A 22,037-nucleotide genomic window follows, 5' to 3' on the forward strand; every position below is an offset into this window, starting at 1 on the left:
TGTTTTGTTTTTTTAAACTGAGCAGACAGAGGAGGAACCTTATACAGACAGACAGCTTTCACTGGAACAAACAGGCCAGCAAGCTTTGCAACCACACAGCCAATTAAGTGCTATTTTTGGAGCCTGCAGTAGCAGGATGAGTTGCATTCTTGCTATCCATCCAACAGGGGAGCAGTAAAATTACATCTTTGTGTCAAAAGGAATGTTTAAAGTACAGAACTAAGAAGTAAGCAACTTTAGTACTGGTTCACATAAGACTGGAAGGAACCACAGTGGTTTGGGGAGACAAGTATACTGTGCTGTAGTATTTCCTTATCATCACAACAGCCTCTGCAACAACAGGACATTCTTAGCTCATCTCCTTACCCTTTTAATTCATCAGCTAAGCACATGCCAAACTGCTTGGTACCAGTTTCCATGCATCTTCTTATCATTAGGCGATAACGAGGTTCAAAGACATGTAGCGGACAAGGGATGGTAGGAAAGGCCATGGTACATACGAAGATGGGAACATCTTTATTCAAACTGCAAGATAATTGTTTAAAAAAATTCACTTTGTTTTCTGGCTACTGCTATATTCAGCATGAACCCTCAATACAAGACTGATTCCAGTGGTTTCCTTAAACTCATTCTTCATAAATAAATGTATGTCTGTTAAAGGTTTGTCATTTTTACAAGACAAATATATTTCAGACTCTTTCAGTTTATACATGGCATAAGATTCACAAGTCACTGACAAAAACTAGATCCTTGAACTTTTCCTGACCTTATCCATTCATAATTTGAATTCTACTCCCAGAAAAACCCTATTATAATTTTTAAAGCTATTATATTGTTTCAGAGGAAAAGGCAATTATCTTTATTTTAAGAATATTGTTGCGCCTCTCCAACATCCATGGATATGTTACTTGTTTATCTGCAATAAATATGTCAAAAATACAAAACATCTGGCAGGTTTGTTTACGAATTCATTCCTTTTACGAATTTTCATAAGCAAATTAAGCTTCTTCAGTAATTTAGATTGAAAAATACAGTTTTATAACAGCTGTCAGTAGTATAAAGAGAGCCTACTTTGACAATTCCTTCATTTCTTCCTCATAAACTTTCTTTCTTTCAGATAACTCCTCCGGCAGGTAACGGACTATCAGTTCTTCTGTAAGGACGGTCTTCTTGTAAGTTCTGCTTGCCAGAAACTGCAAGGAAGAGTCAACTCTTAAGTCTGATAACAAGAAGACAGGTAACATCTCTTCCTCCCAAGCCATCCTTTCCTAAGGCCAAAGAACACATTAGTTAGGACCATACTGATTTCTCATCCTTTTCAGCCTTAGGCACTGAAACTTCCACTTCAGGATATGTGGTTCACTCCACTGTCCTTTTACCTGTAACCCCCCCATACCCTTTTTTTGGCAGAAGTTGTACTACCAGGAAAAAAAGGCAGTCCTTCCTCACTTTTGCAGAAGATACATATATTTTTTTCACCTAGAGATGTCAAGTTACTGGCAAGAAATACTCTAAGAAATATGTCTGCAGGAGCAGAAGTGTTCACCAAGGAGTGACCATTCCTCATTCACCACAGGCAGATATACAGTCTGGAGATGTGGTATGAACAGGACTATGGTTAGCACTCCCCAGGCATGAGCCTGACATGATACTGGAAGCCTCTATTTCTTTAAGAACCAGCAAAACCCCTTGTCTTCCAAGAAATACCAAATATATCTTGGAGAAAATGAGGTCTGTGCACAGCTTGATGCTGTTGGTAATACTGTTTTGTTCTGGTTTCACAGAATCATAGAATAGTTTGGCTTGGAAGAGATCTTTAAAGGTCAGTAGTTCAAACCCCCCCTGCAGTGAGCAGGGACAACTTCAACTAGATCAGGTTGCTTGGAGCCCCATCCAGCCTGACCTTGAATGTTTCCAGGGATGGAGTATCTGCCACCTCTCCAAGCAATCTATTTCATTGTTTTACCACCCTTCAAGGTAAAAAATTTCTGCCTCATATCTAGTCTAAATTGACCCTCCTTTAGTTTAAAACTACGACCGGCAACAGGCCCCACTAAAAAGCCTGTCCCCATATTTCTTATAAGCCCCCTTGAAGTACTGAAAGGCTGCAGTCAGGTCTCCCTGGAGCCTCCTCTTCACCAGGCTGAACAACCTCAATGCTCAGCCTGTCCTCATGCTCCACCTTCAGATCATGTTCATGGCCCTCCTCCAGCCCTACCCCAACAGCTCCATGTCCTTCCTGTGCTGAGGACCCCAGATCTTGACACAGTACTTCCAGCTGGGGTGTCACCAGAGTGGAGTAGAGGGGTAGAATCATCTCCCTTGACCTGCTGCTGAGGCTCACAAGTAGAGCACAAAAGATCCCCACACAGATGTTTTCAGAAGAACTCAACTTTGTCATGGCTAGGCTTCGCGAACGAAGATTTAGGAAGGCTCTATCCACATTTGTTACGAACACAACTTTGTGCAGTTTTGTTAATTGGGTCAAGGACATACTTACTTCTGACAGCTTTTCTTTGCAGAGTGGGCAAAGTGGATTATGGTCAAGGCAACGCTCAAGGCATTTGAGGCAAAAGGTGTGTCCACAGGGTGTGGTAACAGGTTCGTAGAACAACCTTAACATGAAAACATGGAACAGAGAAGCTAAGCTGCCAACAAAAACAATGCAGATTCCCAAAGAGTGAAAGGAGTGATTACTCCTAGCCCTCTCTTTCTTTCCTGCTTTTGTATAAAGTATGGGTGACAATTTTATCTAAGGATATAAAAGATTTCCATTTTTAGAAGTGGTAAACAATGGAGAACACCATGCATAATGGAGAAAACTGAATCTGTAAAGATTCACCAGATGTAAGTTTCAGCAAAAAGGAACAGAGTAATGAGTTAGATATTCTCTCACAGGTTTCTCTTCTGACACCATGAAAACTTTTTTCAGAAGCTAGAAAGGCTTTCTAATATTAATTCCAGGTCAGCACAGTCATACCTCATGCAGAGGGAACACTCAAAGTCTGATGCATCCACCAGAGTTGTTGGTATCTCACTTGAAGTGTCGGTGGTGTTTTCAGGTAAAACATCTGCATCTAAGTAGTTTAGAAAATTATTAGAGTAAATATTTAAGTATTGTTACATTTTCAGATGAGGCTTAGGCTGTTTTTTCATAAAGAAAAAAATCTGATTTATGTCTTTTACTTTTTAAGTTTTATTCCAAACAAACATATTTCCCATCTGAGATTTAGTTTTTTTGACAGAAGATCTTTTGGAGAACAGAGGATGACATCTACAGTCAGAGAATAGAACACCCATTATTTAGAGCTGAACACCCATTATGTGCTTCTCTAAAAATGATTGTGTTGTGTGGTTTTTTTAGTCTAGTTTTTAAAATACTCTGCTATTGCTTTCCTACTACTATCACCACCTACACATCAGCCAGGGCAGATGTTTTAAAGTACATTAAGTCCAGAATTTAATTTGAATACATCCAGTCAACATATTTCATCAGTGTTTATCACAGATTTCTCAGCAGGGTTATTTTTTCTTACAAGTATAAAAAGATTACATACTTCTAGACTGGGCTGCTGTGCAAATCCCACATTTCAGACAGCTTAAAGGACTACTCGAGTTGCATTAGCTAATACTGATTCTACTAGCTCAGCAATCTGCACACACAGAGGCAAACACTTCACTTAAAAAATTCTGCCCAGATTGATGTTTTGGGGGTGCTTTATAGCCCTGTGGTGTTAGGGTATGAGCTTTAAACTTTACATCAGCATTATTTAAGTTCTGAAGCTCTCAGCTCCAGCTTTGGATGACATTTACATAGGCAATTTCTGCAACTTCTTTTACAATTCATATCTTTGTTGCTCAGTGACAGTTGCAACAGAACCATGAATGGTGCCTTCACTCTCTGTTCTGTTAAACAAATTTTTGACCATTAAAAAAAACCCAAAAAGCTCAGCTTTTTATGTTAAGTTAAACCACTAGGAGATTTTGTTAAATGATAGCTTATGCTCAGCATCTGATTTACCTCAAGCACAGACAGGGTAGATGGTGTGTGGCCTACAAAGAAAAACAGCACTATCTTTAACCTACATCTCACCTGTTAGCATTTAGTAATAGCAAGAACTAACTGTATTAATTCTGCAAAAAGTAACATGGCACTGGGACCTAGCACAGACAAGAAATTAGTGGTTATGGGTAAAAGGCAATCTCTGGCCTTTGCTGGGAAGATACAGGTGGGTCAGGTTTCACAATCTATTTACTGAGTCTGCAGTTCACAAGCAAGTACACGGTTTTCCCTTCACAGCACCATGATCAGAAAATGGCTATATACTGATCATTTGTAGTGGTGGCGGACAGACAGCAGCACTCAAAGACTTAATATTTCAAGACAGAAGTCAAACTAATCAAGGTGCGGGTTGTTTTTCTTTTCTTTAAGGGAAAAAATGCAAACTAGTACAGAAGCATTTTTAAAGTTTCTTTTAACCAATCATTCCACTACTGTGAAATACTGCCTTCAGTATTTTTAGCCCTGAGTACTAAAACCACTCTGGAGGTCTTTGTTAGAAGCTTGAGTAGCATATCAATTGTAAGCACAGTTATCAAGTAACAGAAAACTGGGTGGGCTTATTATCCTTTAAAAGGCTTCTTTGTTTGCTTGGAAAATTTCATGTAAAGTTGCATGTGACCGTTTCTGATGCCAGTTAAAGATCAGTTTCCAGGCTTACTGCATCTTTCAATCATAAAGACAGACAATGAAGTTCAGCTATAGCTGAGACCTAGAAAATGGAAACGGCACTAGCAACACAAAGACTAAACTGTGAGTGGGCTACACGTTGGAAATGGCCCATTTGAGAAAGAAAAATACAATTTTCATTCAATGAACTGAAACTGCTCTGAAATAAGGTAAATAGGCTGTTACACAGACACAGAGAACAAAATATCATTCCAATTCCAATAGGGAATATTTCATTGACACCTATATAAAGGGAGGAGTAAAAAAGTTTATAGTTTTTCAGTATGTGCAAGAGAAATTGCCTTTCTAAGCCACAACACAAACCTTTTTTAGGAATCTTATTGGGGACATCCAAACTCTGTAAATCCCTCATATCACTGGACAGCTTTCTTTTTAAGCCAACCCCAGGTAAACTGGAGAGAATAGCTCCCAAAGACTTCTTGTTGTCTTCAAAATAGAGATCCAGAACATGATGGGAAACAGGAGAATCAGTGCTTCTGAATACATCAGATTCTTGGGACGGGGTTTTTGTTAACCTGAACACAGTATCCTAAAACAATTAAGAACAGTTATATACAGCATGAGACAATTTTGCTTTGCTTTTTTCTTTTAGTTTTATCAACAATAGATCACTCTCCAGTTGCATGAAATAGGGCCATTTCTCTCCCTACAGCTCTTGTCTCTAGAAATTATGTTCCTGTTATACTAAAATCCTTAGTGGAAAAAACTTGCCCAAAAATACAACTGACCCCCACATGAAGGTATCACATTGCTTTCTGAAGAAAAAGTTTCATTCTCTTATTCTTCTGAGAAAGAACATCCCAATAAGAGATACAACAGCAATGGAGAAAACAGGCTTACCATGAAAGTAAATGCCTACATGAGTGCAGACAAAGACAACGTCACACAGATCAGACAGATCCTTGAGTTACTTTTGGTATTTTTATGTTGAAAACTTTTTGTTTTACCTTTGAGGACCCAGCAACAGAGTTATCTTCCACAGCTGACTGTGTATTTATGCTACTCAGAAATGCAGGTTTCAATCTTGTATGGGATGTTCGACTAGAGAAAGGTGCTGTTAGACTATCATGCACATTTTCAAAGGCTGGGAAAAACATCTCACACATTATCTAGTCAATTAAGAGAAAAAAAAAGAAAAAGTAATAATTACAACATAGATATTTATGTTTGTATGAACACAGATGCAAAAACTTCACAGTTTCTAGATGCCAAGAAGCTTGCAACAACCAGGACACCCTGCATTCCCCAATGCCCATGGGAAACCTGAATGGCAGTCCCCACCACAACCACAGTCACATTCCAAGGTGCCCTTCAGGTGCCCACCTCATTCTCCAAAGGCTTCTGCTCTCCAGGAGCATCCGGGGCAGCAAACAGGCTGTTGCATCCTTCTTCTGACCCTACCTATGTCTATTCTGACCCTCAGACCCTGCCTTCAGAAGTATTCAGACCATGTTCTCCCAGCTGGTTAACAAAGATGTGTTTAAACGTTCCTCATGCCCTGCATCCATGTTCTCTATCCTCAAGCAGATTTAACCCCTAGCTAAAAGCTGTGTAGAGCCAGTTACCCCTCTCACCAGTCCCCACCAAGTTTACCAAATCCTCACTGCATTTTTACAAAAAGCTGCCTGTATCGACTTTCACAGAATACCTGATGGTGGTTGGTTAGCACTAAGTGTGTCTAACTTCTCATAAGGGACAAACTGCTACAAATACCACAGGATTTTTCCAGGAAGGGTAGCACAAAGCTTCCCCTTCTCAACTCTCTGCCACTCCCCACATAAAAGTGATTTTCTGATGGTACTAAAAGTAGGAGCCTCAAAAGCCTGTGCAATCCAGGTGCTTGCGTACCAACCTACTCAAATTTGGCTGACACACTACAAGCATAATTTACAAATTACAGCAGCCAAACCTACAGATTTGTGGTGTAATTCACAAACATACAATTCCTCTAGCTGAAGAATCAAACTAAACCGGAGGGGTGTTTCACATAGCATAATGCTAGAAAGATTCACTAGGGAATCTACTGAATCAAATTATCATTTGGCTGTTTACTGTCACTTGAAATAACATGAATTTTACTTGGCTGTAGGAGTAAAAGAAGCATGATGGCCAAGTAGCCAGTAAATATTTTTTATACCTTTTGGGCTTCTTTCTTCATTGAGCTCCATTCAGGATTTAAGGCAACACAATAAAGAAACTCCTTCAATGCTTCCTCAGTCCTTTCCAATCCAGAAAGAGCTTTTGCTTTCACATAATGGCCCTGTTCACACAAAGGAAATGTACAAATCTAGAGATCATTTCTGAACTAGCAGCAAGACACCAGAAACAAACTTGAAAGTTCACATCATTCTGCAGGTAAGAACAAGATGCTTTTTGGGTAACAAAAACGCACATGATTGAAGGAAATTCAGTCCCTTCTGCTGAAAAAAGATTCCCCAGGAACCCACTGCTGCATCATCCCCTGCCAAAGGCATTGCTCTTTTCCTCAGAGGAGACCTGAAAATGAGAAAGTATATTTGTCTCCCCAAAGACAAAGCCTACTACACATCCCACTGGGCTTGGATACACCAGAGAACAGTTTCACATACAAGGCAAACTTAACAGTAATTCAGCTGCATGGAAAAGGCAGTGATATGAGGAAGGCTGGAGGTGGCAGCTGAGGGAGTTCAGGACACTCACTCCTCCTGGGTGTCTTACCAGGACAGAGGTGATTTTTCACATATTTTATTTGGCTACAGAAGACCACAACATTATGAATTTAGGGCAATTTACTAATGCTTAATCTAAACTTTTTAGCCCATCCTACCTCTCCCATGTCCTGGGAGAGGACACGCCAACAGGCATGGTAGCCAGCTTGGGAACAAGTCCCACTTTACTCACTACTAATAACAAGAGAAGAATGTCTCACCTCTGAATTTCCCTGTGGGCATCAAACTGCAGTTCAAATCTGACTACGGAAATTACTTCCTTCACAATGAAAACAAAGTGTGCATTTAAACATTTGCCTCTCACTTATTAGATAGAAGTGTGCTCTGGAAGTCCACCTCTGACCCACATGAACATCTACTGAAAGTACAGCTTTACTCATCTAAGGGACTGGCTAGATAAGCAGATACACTTTTCTGTCCTTCATTCTAATGCCAAAAGATCCAGTACCGCATAATCTTCCTGAGTGGTTAACTCCCTCATTCTTTCAATACTGCCCTCCAAGCGGAGACCTGTTAAGATCTTTACCTTTACACTGTTGGGTAAGAGGCTCGTACCAAAAGGAAGTAACAGGCACTTCCTAGGCCAGATTAATTAGCACAATATCATTTGTTGACCTGAACAAGAAGCCTCAGTACACACCAGCCTCTCCAGGTGACAGAATTTTTCTTTTCCTCAATGCAGTAAGAGAGGTACTGTGAGACCTGACCCTGACCTTCTTACCTTGATGCTTGCACAGCCCCTGTAAAACCTTAAGAGAGGTCTTAACACGCCTGCCATCTCTGTCAGCATTACTTTCCTGCACTGGGGAGCCAACAAGCTTTTTTGGTCTCATCCTTTGGAGCCGTAAGAGCACTGTCCTTATTCAACCTGCAAGGGAGGACTGACCTGGGCTGTCTACACACAAAGTACCTAAAGATCCAACACTGGGAGTTAGGCCCAGGGACCAGAGGTCCCTTATACTTCAGAGACTACTGCTGCCACCTTCCCTTTCTTATTTTCACACAGTCCTGCAACTGAAAACTCCTCCCTGCCTCAGAGAGTCTATGGACCTGGTTTTCATAGCAACTGAAAAGAAACCAACTTATCTATGCTGCAGTGACTACAGCATACCAAAGAGCTTCACAGTAACTTGGCAAGTCTTTAAATTTCAACTGTCAATAAGCCAAAGGTACTGGTAGGTGAATGCTTGCATCCCAGGAGCTACTCCTAGAATTACTTTTATTGTTTGGTTTTGGTTTGTTGTTTTTTGGGGTTTTTGTAACTACACAGCAAATGTCTGAGCTAATCTCTGTCACTGGATGAGATTTTGCAAGATACAAAACAAAGCAGATGCCCAGGACTCCTGGAGAACACAGATTCTGGATCAGCACAACTTACATGGATGTCCTCACAAACACAAAAGCATAAGTGAAGTACGTGTGAGACACCGCTAGTTATGCCGTGATGACAAATTTCATTTTTAATTAACATTCTTCAGAGATGGGATTAATACAACCTTTATCTGCCTACGACTGACACACATCACATTTCCACAGATTCAGGCAAACAGAGAAGACACTTCAAGAAAACATTTGAACATGTGTAATTCATCTTTCTGCCCCAGCACAGAAGCACAGCCAACGCCACCCAAGATGGGATTCCTGACTTCATGAGAAATTATCCTAGACAGAAAGGCAAACTGGATGTGGGGTAAGATTATGAACTGCCTTCCAACATTAAAGATTTTAATGGGTGACAAGACACACAGCCTTCAGAGACTCAGTGCTTCTGAAAGCACCTCTCTGCTTGCCCCGCGTCATCCTTGGCTGGAAATGAGCACTAGCTGCAGCCCCCTTTGCTGAGGCAGGCAGCCAAGGCGTTTATGCAACTCCTCCTTAGTCTCCACAGGAAGCCAAGGTCTGCCCTCCCCAATCCCCCATGTCACACTCTTTCCAGAGAGCACCCAGAGGCTTTATTTGGTCTAACTTGTGCTGCAGTTTTGCTGCTGAAGGGAGAGGGACTGACTGAAGGTGTAATCCTAAGTGGGGTGAGTTGCTGGACATCTAGTCTAGCCTCAGGCAACCAATGGTAATGATGGGCATTTCTGATGCTTGCTTCAGACTGCCCACAAACCAGTGCTCTTTGTAGCGCTTCCTTTCATTATGAAAAAAATCCCAACCCCTCTATGAGTCACCATGACAGAGGTGGAAATCACAGATATGAAATCTTAGGATTAAAGAAGGGGGAAAAAACAATCCTGAAATACAGTCTGAGGTACTCCTCGGAAAGACACATTGGCCAACAGCCTGTCAAGACCATCCACTGCCTTGGAACATCATCCCAGAGGGACCTGCAGGGCCATCCTGGGCTGCTGGTGCCTTATAGACCCAATTCTGCTTCCAAGTTGCAGCACTATCTGTAACAGATAACAGGCGCCAGCGCAAACAAAACCACATTGCTGCCTGCCCACTACCAAAATACCACCAGCTGCAGAGATGCTAAGGACCTTCCAGACTTGTCCTATGAAGAACTGGCTCTTGGTAGACATTTTCAGCCCTCTTAATGCCACAGTGTTTTTCCGACAACACCCTCAGCAGCCACGCTGTCCCCAGCAGAGAGAAAAGCCCAAGAAAAAGGAGTTTTCATTTCGTTCTTTACAGCATGCAAACACCGTACCGCAGGCCAGTGGGGTTTGTTTCGGCAGAGGACATCTGCGTCGTGAAGAGCTTGCTGGTAGTTTTTCATCAACGTACAGAGTTCTGCCCGCTGTGCTATTAGTGAACACTTGCAAGGAGCTGGAAAACAAAAATGATTGCACGGAACTTCATTAAAAGAAGCACTAGGACATGCTAAATACAGTAACCTTATATCCAGCCACAGTAACTTAAAAAGCATTACTGCACCACCATTACATTTATACTCTCCTGTAAAGGAAAGAAAGGTCAATTCCTTCATTCTTTCCTTCTCAAAATATATTCCTCTCAGCCTGGAAGCAACCTCTGTGTTTTATCTAGCAATACAGCTTTCATATTCACATACAGGATGCCACCTGCTCTTTCCCTCACCTTGCTTACAGGACATTTCAGAAAGCAAAAAGTGTTTCTCCCAAACACTCTTCAAGTGTTTCTCCCCTCAGTGAGAAATCATCAGCGAAGGACTTGAAAGAAATCACAAATGCAAGACTTCAGCTAAAATGTTCCTGGAAGCCATTCATTAAGAAAAATGCATGCAGCCTTCACACTTCATATCCACTTGCCTTCCTCGGGGCAGGCAAACCTTTCATGATCACACACCTTGCTTCTGTATCCACAAATTCATGAATCATTCAGCTTGCATGGATTATGAACTTCTCAAGCATTATTATTTTGTTCTTTTCTCAGGCCTCCAGAACACATTTTAAGCTGGAAATCTTCCTCCAGCATAAAATTTCATAGAATCACAGAAAAAAACTTGTTAATCCGCATTCAGTTGGTCCACCAGGACCTCCAGCTCTTTTCTGCAGATCTGCTGTCTAGCCCAGCCCATCCTGTTGCACAGGGTTATTCTGTCCCACGTTCACCTGCATTTGCAATAGGCAAGGCTGATCAGCCCATGCCCAAGGTTGTTGGTCTGAATGGCAGCCCTGCCCTCCAGCACATCAACCTCCCTCAGCTTGGTGTCATGGACAAACTAGCTGACAACGCACTCTTGGCTGCTGATGGAGGTTGTTAATAAGGTGCTGAGCTTCGTCAACCCCATTACCAACACCTGAGCAATGCCACTGGTCGTCCAGCAGCTCTGAAGACACGAGACAGCACCTCATGCCTCTGATGGTCCAGTCGATCCTCCACCTCCCTGCCACTACCTCCCCAGCTTGGCAAGAAGGACATTGCAGGAGGCTGCAGTAGCAGCCTTGCAAAACACACGCTAAGTCCCAAACAACGCTCTGCTTTTGTCCACTAAAACAGTTACCTCATCTTAGAAAATCAAATTTATTCCTGGTCACTCTTGACCTTCATGTGCTGGGAAAGGCCTCCAGAGGGCTGGAAGCTGGCTGCTGGCAGCTAAGTACAGTAACTCTTACCAAAATGTGAGCTGGTTAAAACTGTCAGAACTAGTAATAAACTTTACAAAGGCTCCAAGGTGCTGAGAGATGGTATCGCATTTTTACAAATTTTAAACTTCACCTCCAAGCTAGCTCTCAAGATTTTTCCATCAAATGTCACCTTTTGCACATCCTCACGCAGGGTTTCTGTCTCCGTACCTTTCCTGTTCTCTCCAGCCTGCTTTGCTTCACCATTTGCATCTCACTTCAGCCAGAGCATCCTAAACACGTGCTCAATAAGACCACATTGCCAATACAAAGCCTGGGCACATGCACACGTGTGCATGGACAGAGAGTAAGCGCAACTGCTGCAGGTGTCACCACTCACTAAGTTCAAGCACCTACCAGGATGGATGGCCCAATATCACATCCCTCTCCCACCTCCTCCCCTCCCTTGTGCTGGTGCAGCAAACCAGGCTTGCATGGTTGCGCTGAGAACCAGAGCAAAGAATCAATTGACCGAATGCTAATTCAATAAAAACAAATAAATAAAAAGGTTTAAGAGGATCAGTTTCCCCTCAGCTAGTTCACTGCACAGCCACACAAATATGAGTGCCGGGACAAGGGACGAGAAGGAAAGTAACAGCAAGGAGTGCTGCTGCCTTTTTTGCCTGTAGCATGGACTGACACCAGATATACTAACGGCAGAATGACATATCAGGGGTGATGCTGCTCCACTGGTCTCAGATGGTGACAGCTAGAGAAAACACTTAAAATAAGGAGGTCTGCAAAAGCTAGCTTAAACTGGAGTTCTGTGTGGTTTTTTTGTCTGATTGGTTTTGTCTTGGTTTGCTAGGGTTTTTTCAACTATTACACTTGCAAGCTTCTGCTGATTCAAAGAAACCTCTGCCAATCTGAAAAGCACTTTTATTACGGCCGGGGAATGCAAAGGGGCAGGTGTTCTCCCCAGTGCACTCCGGTGAGCCAAGAAATAACATAGCCTTTTATACAGTTTGAAAGTAGCAAGTTCAAAATTATCTTTACACACACTCTTTTTGCAGTCTGTCTTATCTAAATAGACATCTAGTTTTACCGCCTATTCTTACCATTATGGAGTAGTTACATAAAGTTTTATCACTTCAAACAGTTACAGGTTATACACATACACTCCTTTGCAGTTTGTCTTATCTAAATAGACACTTAGTTTTACCTCCTATTCTTACCATTATAGAGTAGTTACATAAAGTTTTATCACTTCAAACAGTTTCAGGTTATACACCCCTCTCTACGTGCTAAAAAGCCTTCCCTATTCTCCATGCTTTTTATCTCAATTGCCCACAGTTTGGTCAGAGACTTTTAAGCAATTTTACATTTTGCAAAGTCACACCTTCATAGCTAAATATCTAATATTTTATTTCATTTTCTATTTCACTGCAGTGATCCACATTTCTAGATCACAATTCTTAAAGACTACAAGTTGAATGCAATTGAAAGTAATTAACCAAAGATCTTCAGAAGCAAGTTTTTTGTTTCTTTTAGCAGATGCTCAAATAGGAAATTCTTTAACTTAGCTACATTTGAACAGCATAAAGTAAGAATGCATAGTCTGTATTTCCATCGCTGCATCTGCTGTATGGTACGTGTGAAGAGTATGTTGAGGGGGATAGGGGCAGTAAGCAGAGGTAGGCACCTCAGCAGGCAGACAGGGCCCTGGGTGGGGCATTTTCTGGCACCATAGGGAAAGGAAATAGTGTGAGATTAAGGGGCAAGGCAAATCAGCTTCCTGCTTCTGTTTACTACCACACGTTTTGAGCACGCTGATGCTTCCCTGCACACTATTCAACACAGTTCATACATTCAGCAGACCCAGAGAGAGAACAGCTTCATCAGCTCTTTTTCAGGATCTTGTCTCTGCTGCAAGACTTCTAAGCAAAAAAATGCCAGCACACAGCACAACAGTGTAGCAAAGGCTGCAGGTCCTCCAGAAGCAAAGTTCAAAGGGTCTCACAGTATGAAAGGAAACAAGCTACTGAAAAAGAAAAAAGAGAACCACACCGAGGCAAACCAGAAAAGCTATGTGTGTATTCAGAGCTTGTGCCTCTTGTTCACTGAAGACTCATTCAGAAAGTGTAAGGTGTGGCCTATCTTAATGAGTAATCGGTAACTGGCAAGGAATGTTTAGTTAACTGAGAGAAAGGATAAAAAACCCCAACAAACCAAACAGCATCGCTAAAGAGAGCAGTATTTATGAGACTATAGCACAATAGGTCTTCTAAAATGAAGCATCTAGACAAGATGCCACAGCTGGAGCGCTGCCCAGCCACCTCCATTCAGGCTCCCCCACTCCCAGAGCGGGCAGTGCAGCCTGAAATCTTGCCAGCTCTGCACCCAGTCCAGGCATCCCTCATTCCCAGCCTCCTGCTGTCAGCAAGACTGTCCTGGGAAGATCTCTGGGAGGTCCACAACTGGTCAGGGCAATGCTAGATGGACTGAAACCTCATGTTCTTTGTCAGTGGAAGTGTGGCATCAGCTGGCTGACTCCAACTTAGGGTACATGTGGAAGTGTACACCACAGCAAGGATTGAGGTGATTATAATTAGTCACAGAAGGTGGACGGAGAGGGCTTGAGGACATACAGAGTTTGTGAACACTGCTAGATGCCAGTATACAACTATGCCAGTATTCAAGGCCAGGTTGGAAAATGCCTTGAGCAACCTGGTCTAATGGGAGGTATCCCAGCCCATGGCAGGGGGGCATTGGGACTGAATGATCTTTAAGGTCCCTTCCAACCCATAACATTCTATGATTCTACACTATAACAACTGTCAAGTTTATTTGGTTAAAACAAACAAACAAAAAAACCACACAATAAATAAACACAAATAAAAAAATTGCACAATAGCCAAGTTTGTTTTAAAATAATGTACCCACTCTTTCTTCTGGAGGTAAAGGAGGGAGGAATAAGATTTTTTTTTTTTAATGAAACAATTTATTATTTCAGGCCAAATTAAAAAAGAAAAGCGTAGAAAATGTTACTGTTTCCAAAATACCAACAGATGGCATTTCCTGAATCAAACTCCTTCTGGGAGTCTGCAGCTGCAGAGCAAAATTTATGTCCTTGTCAGAATCAGGGATGCACTGCTGAGGCTCCCAGGATCTGTGGCTCCGGGCAGCTGGGACACAGAGACTTCCTCCCAGCCACAGGTCCTGGGAGCCTTCCCACGCTTCTCCCTCCCTCCCTCTCAGCCTCTCAGCATAATCCCACTGCACCACACAAAACTGGCCCATGTAGGGCCCAGAGCCGAGGGAGCTGAGTGGGTCTTTGCCTCTTGAAATTTCCTTTGGACTGCCAAATATTGCCTGCCCAAAGTGTGGTTGTCAGCTTGGATTTCTCCAAAATGGTTAACTTTCCACTCACACCACCTTTGTGCTCATCTGCAGACATTTGTTACATGGTGCTTTTACTTATGCAGAAGCTAACACTCAAAATTACTTTTACAGATATGCCCAAGCATTCAAGTTTTTAAAAAAATTATGCTGTTGAGTTCGAGAGGCTGGCAGGAGAACATGGTTCTCCAAAATCTCCTTGGGCCAGGAAGGGAATTAGAGTAATTAAGAGAATTTTGCCCAACTGATCAGAGATGATAATAGAAGTTTTATTGTAATAAACTACCACTGAGATTTCTTCCACGAACTCAGCAGAGAAAGAACAAGCTTACAGTTACTAGAACTCCCTAATCCTCCTTATCTGACATTTCTTCTTAGAAAATCACATCTTGTTCAAACCTATTTCAATCCTAAGCGTATTTCCTGAAGGCATGAGCAGAACTGAAACAGTGTCATCACAAACACCTTTCAGTCTTGCTTATAAGAGTAAATCTGCACGGTACTTCAGGGGAAATTTTTCCCACATTTTGAAGAAACTTCTGCCCTAGAGAGATAAAGAAATCTGGTTTGCTCTGTTATGTTATGCATTCAGTTCTGAACAATTCAGTATTGAAAGCCTTTTCATAAGCTCGGAAAATAATAGGAAACATATATTTTCATTTCAATGAGAAATTAGCAAGGTTTAGTAATTAACTGAACAGAAACTAGTTTTTCTCCCCAAAACTTTATGGAAGCATGACAAGTCCATGCACAAAAACTGGATGCACATGGTTGTTTGGTAGAGGGTGAGGGTGGCACAGAGAAAGGGCCACATTTGATAGAATTAACAGAAGCAGTAAAGACAATCAAATAAAACTTTATTTCACAGCGAAGACGAAAACCAGGATCAGCTTCCCAAACCTGATTAAGGGGGACAATGAAGATGACCACATACTTGCAATCAGCAGGCCTGTTTTCTCAATAATCAATCTACCTTAATTGAATTAGCAACTGCATTTAAAAAAACCTATGTATTTTCTGAATATCATGGCTTTTCCTCCTTGCATTTACATCACTGTCAGTCTTCAGGAAGTGAAGTAACCAAAGATCACAGAGGAAATGTGCAAGAGCTTTTAGTCCACAGAGGATGCAATAAAAGACACCTTTTCCTCTCTGAGTCCACTTCTGCAACCAAGCATCTTTCCACTGCAATTATGAAGCAGGCACTTGCAGACAGTACTCTGCAAGCAAATATAAAACCCATTTCCGCCGGGTGACCAACACTGGCAGACAGCAGTGTATGACCTTAGGAGCTCCTGAAATAGGCTGTGATGAGGACACGGAGCACAGAGCCCCACCATTCTCTTCTTGGAGACTCTGACACTAGGCAGCAGCTGGTTTGTGCATGCAAAGGCCTCCCTCCTCATCCACACTCACACTGCCCACAACCAGTGTAATAAAACAGACTCTATCAGAGGAGGCAATGTATATCCCATCAAGCTCTACTTCAAAATATTTTAACTTCTTTTACCTTCATGCAGATATGAAGAATTCTTCATGTCTTTCTTCCTTCAGAAGTGCCCATTATGAATTTAAAAAAGCCTCCTTGAGCCAAAGTTTTCTCTCCTGTTACCTCCATGGGAAAGCTGATTCAGACATCACTAGAAAGCCCCAGTATAACTCATCTGCACTATGCAGCTACAGAGCTGGTCTATGCCTGACTGGGATTTCACCTCTGCACCCAACCTAAGCACAGAGCACTCCAAAATGAAAGAGGAGAGAAGACCTTTTTCAACTGGAGTGGACAAACTGCAGTCACCACTTAATTAGCAGAACTGAAATTGCAATGCTCTCCTCTTGCCCTCCCACCCAAAGATAGAGGACATCAACCCACTTGCTGCTTTGCCCTGCAGTACACTTATCCATGTGCTCGGTGGTCTGGGGCACAGGAGACAAAGTAACTCCCTTGTATTATTACTCTGACTCAAAAAAAAGGCACTGGCAATAGATGAGCTAGATTATTTTTAGGAAGATATAATTTTAAGATTGAACTAACTTCTCTCCTGACCTCTGTATTTTGCTGTTCAAAAGCCCAGGCTGAAGAACACAGATCTTTCTGTGTGCTGAACAAAATGCTGTAGATTCCCAGCAGTTTTATTTCAGGCTCAGTAAGTCCTCAGCTACATTATTGAAAGCTGGACTGGTCATTACCACTAAGCACAGCTAATCAACTATTCCCATCATTACTTGGCAGAAACACCGTAATGGAAATTATATGCTACCTAGAAGAAGAGCTGCTACAGAGACAATGCAACTAGCTTTGTGGCCTTGATTTTGTGCTGTACCTCTAGCCTCATGAGGCAGTAGCATGCCAGACCTACATTAACCTACAGTTTAGTCTGCATTTCTGCAAAGCCAATGATAACCTTCTTCCCAGAGCAATTAAAAGATGAATTGCAGTAGCAGCAGTAGAAGTCCTGAATTCAAGAATGTCTCAGCATACAGCTAAATGTAATGCATTAGATCATTGCCCCTCCTATCCAAGTTCTAATGTTTCAACACTCTGCTAGATGCATGCTACTCTTTTCAGATAAGACAGCATGAAACAACACCCCCTCCTTGTATTTCCAGTTCCCACTCAACCCTTTGGACATTTGGGCACAGCTTCGCATGATGTACCCCAAGTCCATCTGTGGCCACTTGGCACTGGCATAATAAAAACAGTAAGTACACAAATGTGTCTTGCTTTATGGTGAACTTGCCACCAGTTGCCGCAAGAGAGGAGCCCCGAAGAAAAGATACAAGGACTCCCTGAAACAACATCTCAGCCTTGGCCATATTGATCACCATAACTGGTCTACTCTGGCCTCAAATTGAGAGGCCTGGAGACACACCACCTACAACGCTGCTGATGCTTTTGAGAACACATGCAGGATCACTCTCAAGGAGAAAAGACAACGCAGAAAGAATCGTGTCTTGCTGAATATACCACCTAAGGAGTCTTTCTGCTGTGCCTTTTGCAATCGGACATGTCTATCTCGTATTGGCCTCATAAGCCACCACCGTGCTTGTAACAAACATGGAGAGAGCCTTCTAAATCTTCGTTCGTGAAGCCTAGCCAGGATGATGATGACACAAATGTGACTCATTTTCGATGCTTACTAGTTCACTCAGCATTTAGTTCAAGGCTGGGAAAGGTTTCCAACCAAAGCCTCAGTCAGAATGGAACTATTATCTCAAACAGCAGGTACAGAAACTGTCCCAATCAAGATTCCTACGGACTGAAGTATGATATAACGAGCAAGATTCAAAACCAAAACAAAACACCTCATGAGGTCAACCCCCTTGCCGGATCTCCAAAGCACCCAAAGAAAATTCCTGACCCTCCCACAGAAACAGGGAACTATGCTAGATGCACGTGAACCTGTGATTGCAAGGAGACTCCAAAGACACACTGTGCTTCGAGACAGGCAGGACCAGCCAAGTATGTCTCCCATGATCACAGTTTAACAAGATCAATTTACAGGCAGATATTCTATGAAAAAATTATTTTAACAGTGACAACCTACTTGCTTTCTTTGACACAATTAGTACATAAGCAACCATATCTACTAGTTACTTTTCAGGTCTTTATAACCTTTGCTTTTTCCAGTTAAAGCTTGTTTCAGAATTTCTGACTTTTGCAAAAAGGGCCTTCTTGTTTCTCAGTGACTACCTTACTGCTTCTGTCCTCATATAGAGCTGATCATGTAATACACTTGTGGAAAAGAGAGAGTACCGCAATACCCTACTAATTTTGAGAGAAGGAAGCACAAATCAGTTCTATAAATGTCTTCTATCAAAAACAAAAGACATTCTGTTATGCTTCATCAAAGAGAAAAAAAAAAAGAGTATGCTGTTTGAAGAGACTTCAAAAATTCCTCAGACTTTCTGATATGTATGTATAGTTCACTCTCTACGATTGCTGAAATAGTTCAATTATTAATAGGAAGTTACATCTGGGTTACATATATGAAGGGAGAAGGGAAAATACAGTTATATACCGCTTAAGATACAGTGAGTTACATGAGCAATGTAATCACTTTAAAAAAAAAAAAAAAAACAAAAATAAAACAACACAAAGACTGTCTATAATACAGCATGATGCCTCCTTCCCTTTGCCAGTGATGTATAAGCCTCCTGACCACCTTGGATGTGGTCTTGCAGCCCTGTAGTGCCTGTCTTCAGCAGATCCCCTGGAAGCAGCCGAAACCTTCCAGAGATACAACTACAGGATCTGAGCAGTCAACCACAAGCTCTATACAAACCAAGAGTAACATGAGCTTCTGCTCCAAAGGACTTGACACATTTCCAGTTGTGTCATATATGAAGTATTTACTACTATTTTTCAAGCACTATTTCAGTAAAAGAGGAGGGGCAACTACGGGACAGAACTCTGCAAAATATTTTAAGTATAAAAATAGTACCACTAGGATTACTGCAACAGTCAAACTCCTACTTTTACACATTTTTCTGTCCATGTAAAACAGAACTAAGGAGTTTTGGAGATACACTTTAAGTGGATTCCAAGACATGATTTTACAGAGGGATAGGAAAGTTCCTTTTTTAGCACAAATCCTCTAAGCAGCAAGCATCTACTGTTTTTTGTAGCAGGTAATTTCAGAAACACTACCTCTCATTCTTCTCCTAAAGTCACCTTCCTTTAGGAGCTACAAAATTAAATATTCTTCTGATAAATTATTAAAATGATTGAACCATTTGCTGTTGCAGGAGTCATGACAGCTGTCTACCATGGCTTTTTTGTGGTTTTTGTTAAATGGCTGGTACAGTATCAAAGACTTACTTCTTTACTACTGCAAACTGGAAAGTATACCCAAGACCCTGTGAGAAAGGAAAATTTGATCAACCTCTTTTCTGCCACATAAGAAGATGACCTTATCTTTTATTAGCAACCTTCTAGAAATGGTATACAAAATAACAGACCTCTAAAGTGCACTAAACACACATAATTCAAATATAGGTGCATGTGGAAGCTCTCTAGCAGTTTTCTTTGAACAACGCAACTTTGGTGTGCAAGTGCACCATTAACGAGTGCAAGACCTTTGAAAACAGCAGAATTAATAAAATGGCATCAGTCACCTCCGTAAAAATTTAAGCACAACTCTCTAAAGATTAGAGTTCAGCAGCTTCCCTTTACAGACTCTTCTTTGCTTCTTCTGATCTTGACCCATGACTAACACAGAAATCTATCACCACTCAGGGTTGCAGTAGGAAGTCACCAGGAGGCTGTTCCACCAGCCCACCAAGAAATTCTTATCATCCTTTCACCCGTTACCTGAAACAACTCAGAAGCAGGTTTGGAAGAAAAACGCCTGAGCAAGTAATTTTTGAGGCATGGCAAAATGCTCGCCCATACCTATTTTACTCATGGCTGTAAGCACTCAGTGCAACTCTAACAATGCATGGCTGGAAGTTTTCCTATCCACGCTCTTCAGGAAGCAGTGCAACCCCACAACCTGGCATTTACATAGCAGGACAATCTACAGTCGTTGCACCTGAATCACTGGAGGTCTGTAGCTCCCTTTATATCTATTTTCTACTGTCTCTTGGCCTGCCCCGCCCCCTTCATTCAATTCTTACACAGGGAGAATTTGGAAGGCATCAGATAAATTTCCATTATTGCTTGATCACAAAATAAATTAGTGCTGTCTTGCCACATTAAGCATTCTTTTGGATCAGATCAATTTATGGTGAACATGCACTGGGATTAAAAGGGAGAGGTTTCTCCAAGGTCTGGCCAAGAAAGGCAGATTCTCCTCTTTCCACCAAAGCTCAGGAAAGCTCCTATATTTTGTTTCTAGAAATGCCCTAACCACCACCTCGTGGGCTAGAGCTCAGTGTGCAGCTCTCCATCCCAGGAGACTAGAGATGGAGCACCTCCAGTGCCCAGGCAGAAGCATCTCCCTTGCTTGCCCTGCAGTGTGCTACCTCTGACACTATGGGTCTGGTACAAACTTGCCTTCTCTCCTTGGCCTTTCCTGCACCATTCTTTATCATCTGGAAACAGAGATCCATGTAAAGGACTTAAGAAGAAAAGACCTCCACATATATATCTATTCTTTGCTGTGTTTTAAAACTCTGATACAGCTGAGCTTTATTTCCTACATGCTCATTCTGAAACCCTTGGCCGGGGGTGGAATTAAAATGCTGAGCAATTTGAGCAGCTGCATGCATTGGCTATCCCCCCTCCCGGGACAAATCTATTTCTGCTCAGAAAGAGCCCATCACATCAGAAAGTAAACACAATCACTTTGAGGGTTTGCTGAGCTCTCACAGCTCTCTGGAAACATCGAACTTCTCAGGCTTGATAAACTTTGCAGCAGCAGGTAATTACATACTGGACCCAACATGTCTCATGCAGAAACGAGGTGTCCTGAAACACCACTGTCCAGATACAATGTGTGCCACCCTGTTGGGAGCCACCACAACTGCACAGCACAGAGCAGGCAAACAAGCAGCTACTTCATCACACCACAGGCACCAGGGCACTGTCATCCCTTCCACCAAAAGAAGCTTGTTTGGGATTAGGGTCAAGTGGGCACAGCAGGGACACAGCCCTTTCCAGCAGAGCTGCAGCTCTAATTCAGGCTTGAGAGACCACCCAAGACTGGCAACTGCAGACACAACCCAGGAACCAGCACTGCTACAAAACAGCAGCAGCAACAGGAGCCACAGGACTACACCACTGGGCTTTGTATCTCTGAGCAAACATCCTCAGGCTTATTTACAGGAAAGGCGCAGGATGCTAACAGGCTTTCTCAGTGCAAAGAAGGGCACAGAGAAATGCTGGCTGAAGACATGAGCCACTACCATCCCAACCCTCTGACACTCTGCATTTGTGTTGGCTTACAAGTGCACCCTCATCCTGAGGAGAGCTTGGTCTCCTTTAGAGCTCTGTACTTGGGAAAAACTCTATTCTCAAACTCCCTATGAAGCAATAGCCACCTGCTACCACCTCTGTAACTGGGAACTGCTTTGTAGAAACAAAAACAGAACTAAAACACATTACCAAAAGGACATCCTCAAAATACATTAACTTATCTTAAATCTAACTTTGTTTAGTTTCAGGCACACAGCTTAAAGGATCTGTACGCCTGGATACACAGAAACAACTGTACTCCTCGCAGGCACATGCCCTTCAGAGAGCAT

The 22,037-nt window shown here is 42.1% G+C and overlaps 1 protein-coding gene across 3 annotated transcripts in view; it reads right to left on the reverse strand.

Annotated features, from left to right (window-relative positions):
* The window catches only part of LONRF2 (LON peptidase N-terminal domain and ring finger 2), a 37,015-nt gene that overhangs the window by 9,186 nt on the left and 5,792 nt on the right, over positions 1-22,037 (reverse strand). For 2 of the 3 annotated variants that reach the window (XR_007907659.1, XM_051807010.1), the window contains exons 2-9: positions 10,115-10,233; positions 6,888-7,010; positions 5,698-5,859; positions 5,054-5,279; positions 2,981-3,077; positions 2,501-2,615; positions 1,072-1,268; positions 367-525 (exon numbers count right to left, since the gene is read on the reverse strand). Coding sequence is in view for 2 of the 3 variants with exons in the window: in XM_051807010.1 (XP_051662970.1) it covers positions 367-525; positions 1,072-1,268; positions 2,501-2,615; positions 2,981-3,077; positions 5,054-5,279; positions 5,698-5,859; positions 6,888-7,010; positions 10,115-10,233 (1,198 nt within the window). In the remaining variant the exon portion in view is untranslated. The remainder of the gene's footprint in view (positions 1-366; positions 526-1,071; positions 1,269-2,500; positions 2,616-2,980; positions 3,078-5,053; positions 5,280-5,697; positions 5,860-6,887; positions 7,011-10,114; positions 10,234-22,037) is intronic. The other variant, XM_051807011.1, reaches the window with a different exon arrangement.

Source organism: Manacus candei, unplaced genomic scaffold (genome assembly GCF_025592945.1).
Source record: "Manacus candei isolate 608988 ecotype Guabito, Panama unplaced genomic scaffold, ASM2559294v1 h1tg000069l, whole genome shotgun sequence".
NCBI lineage: Eukaryota > Metazoa > Chordata > Aves > Passeriformes > Pipridae > Manacus > Manacus candei.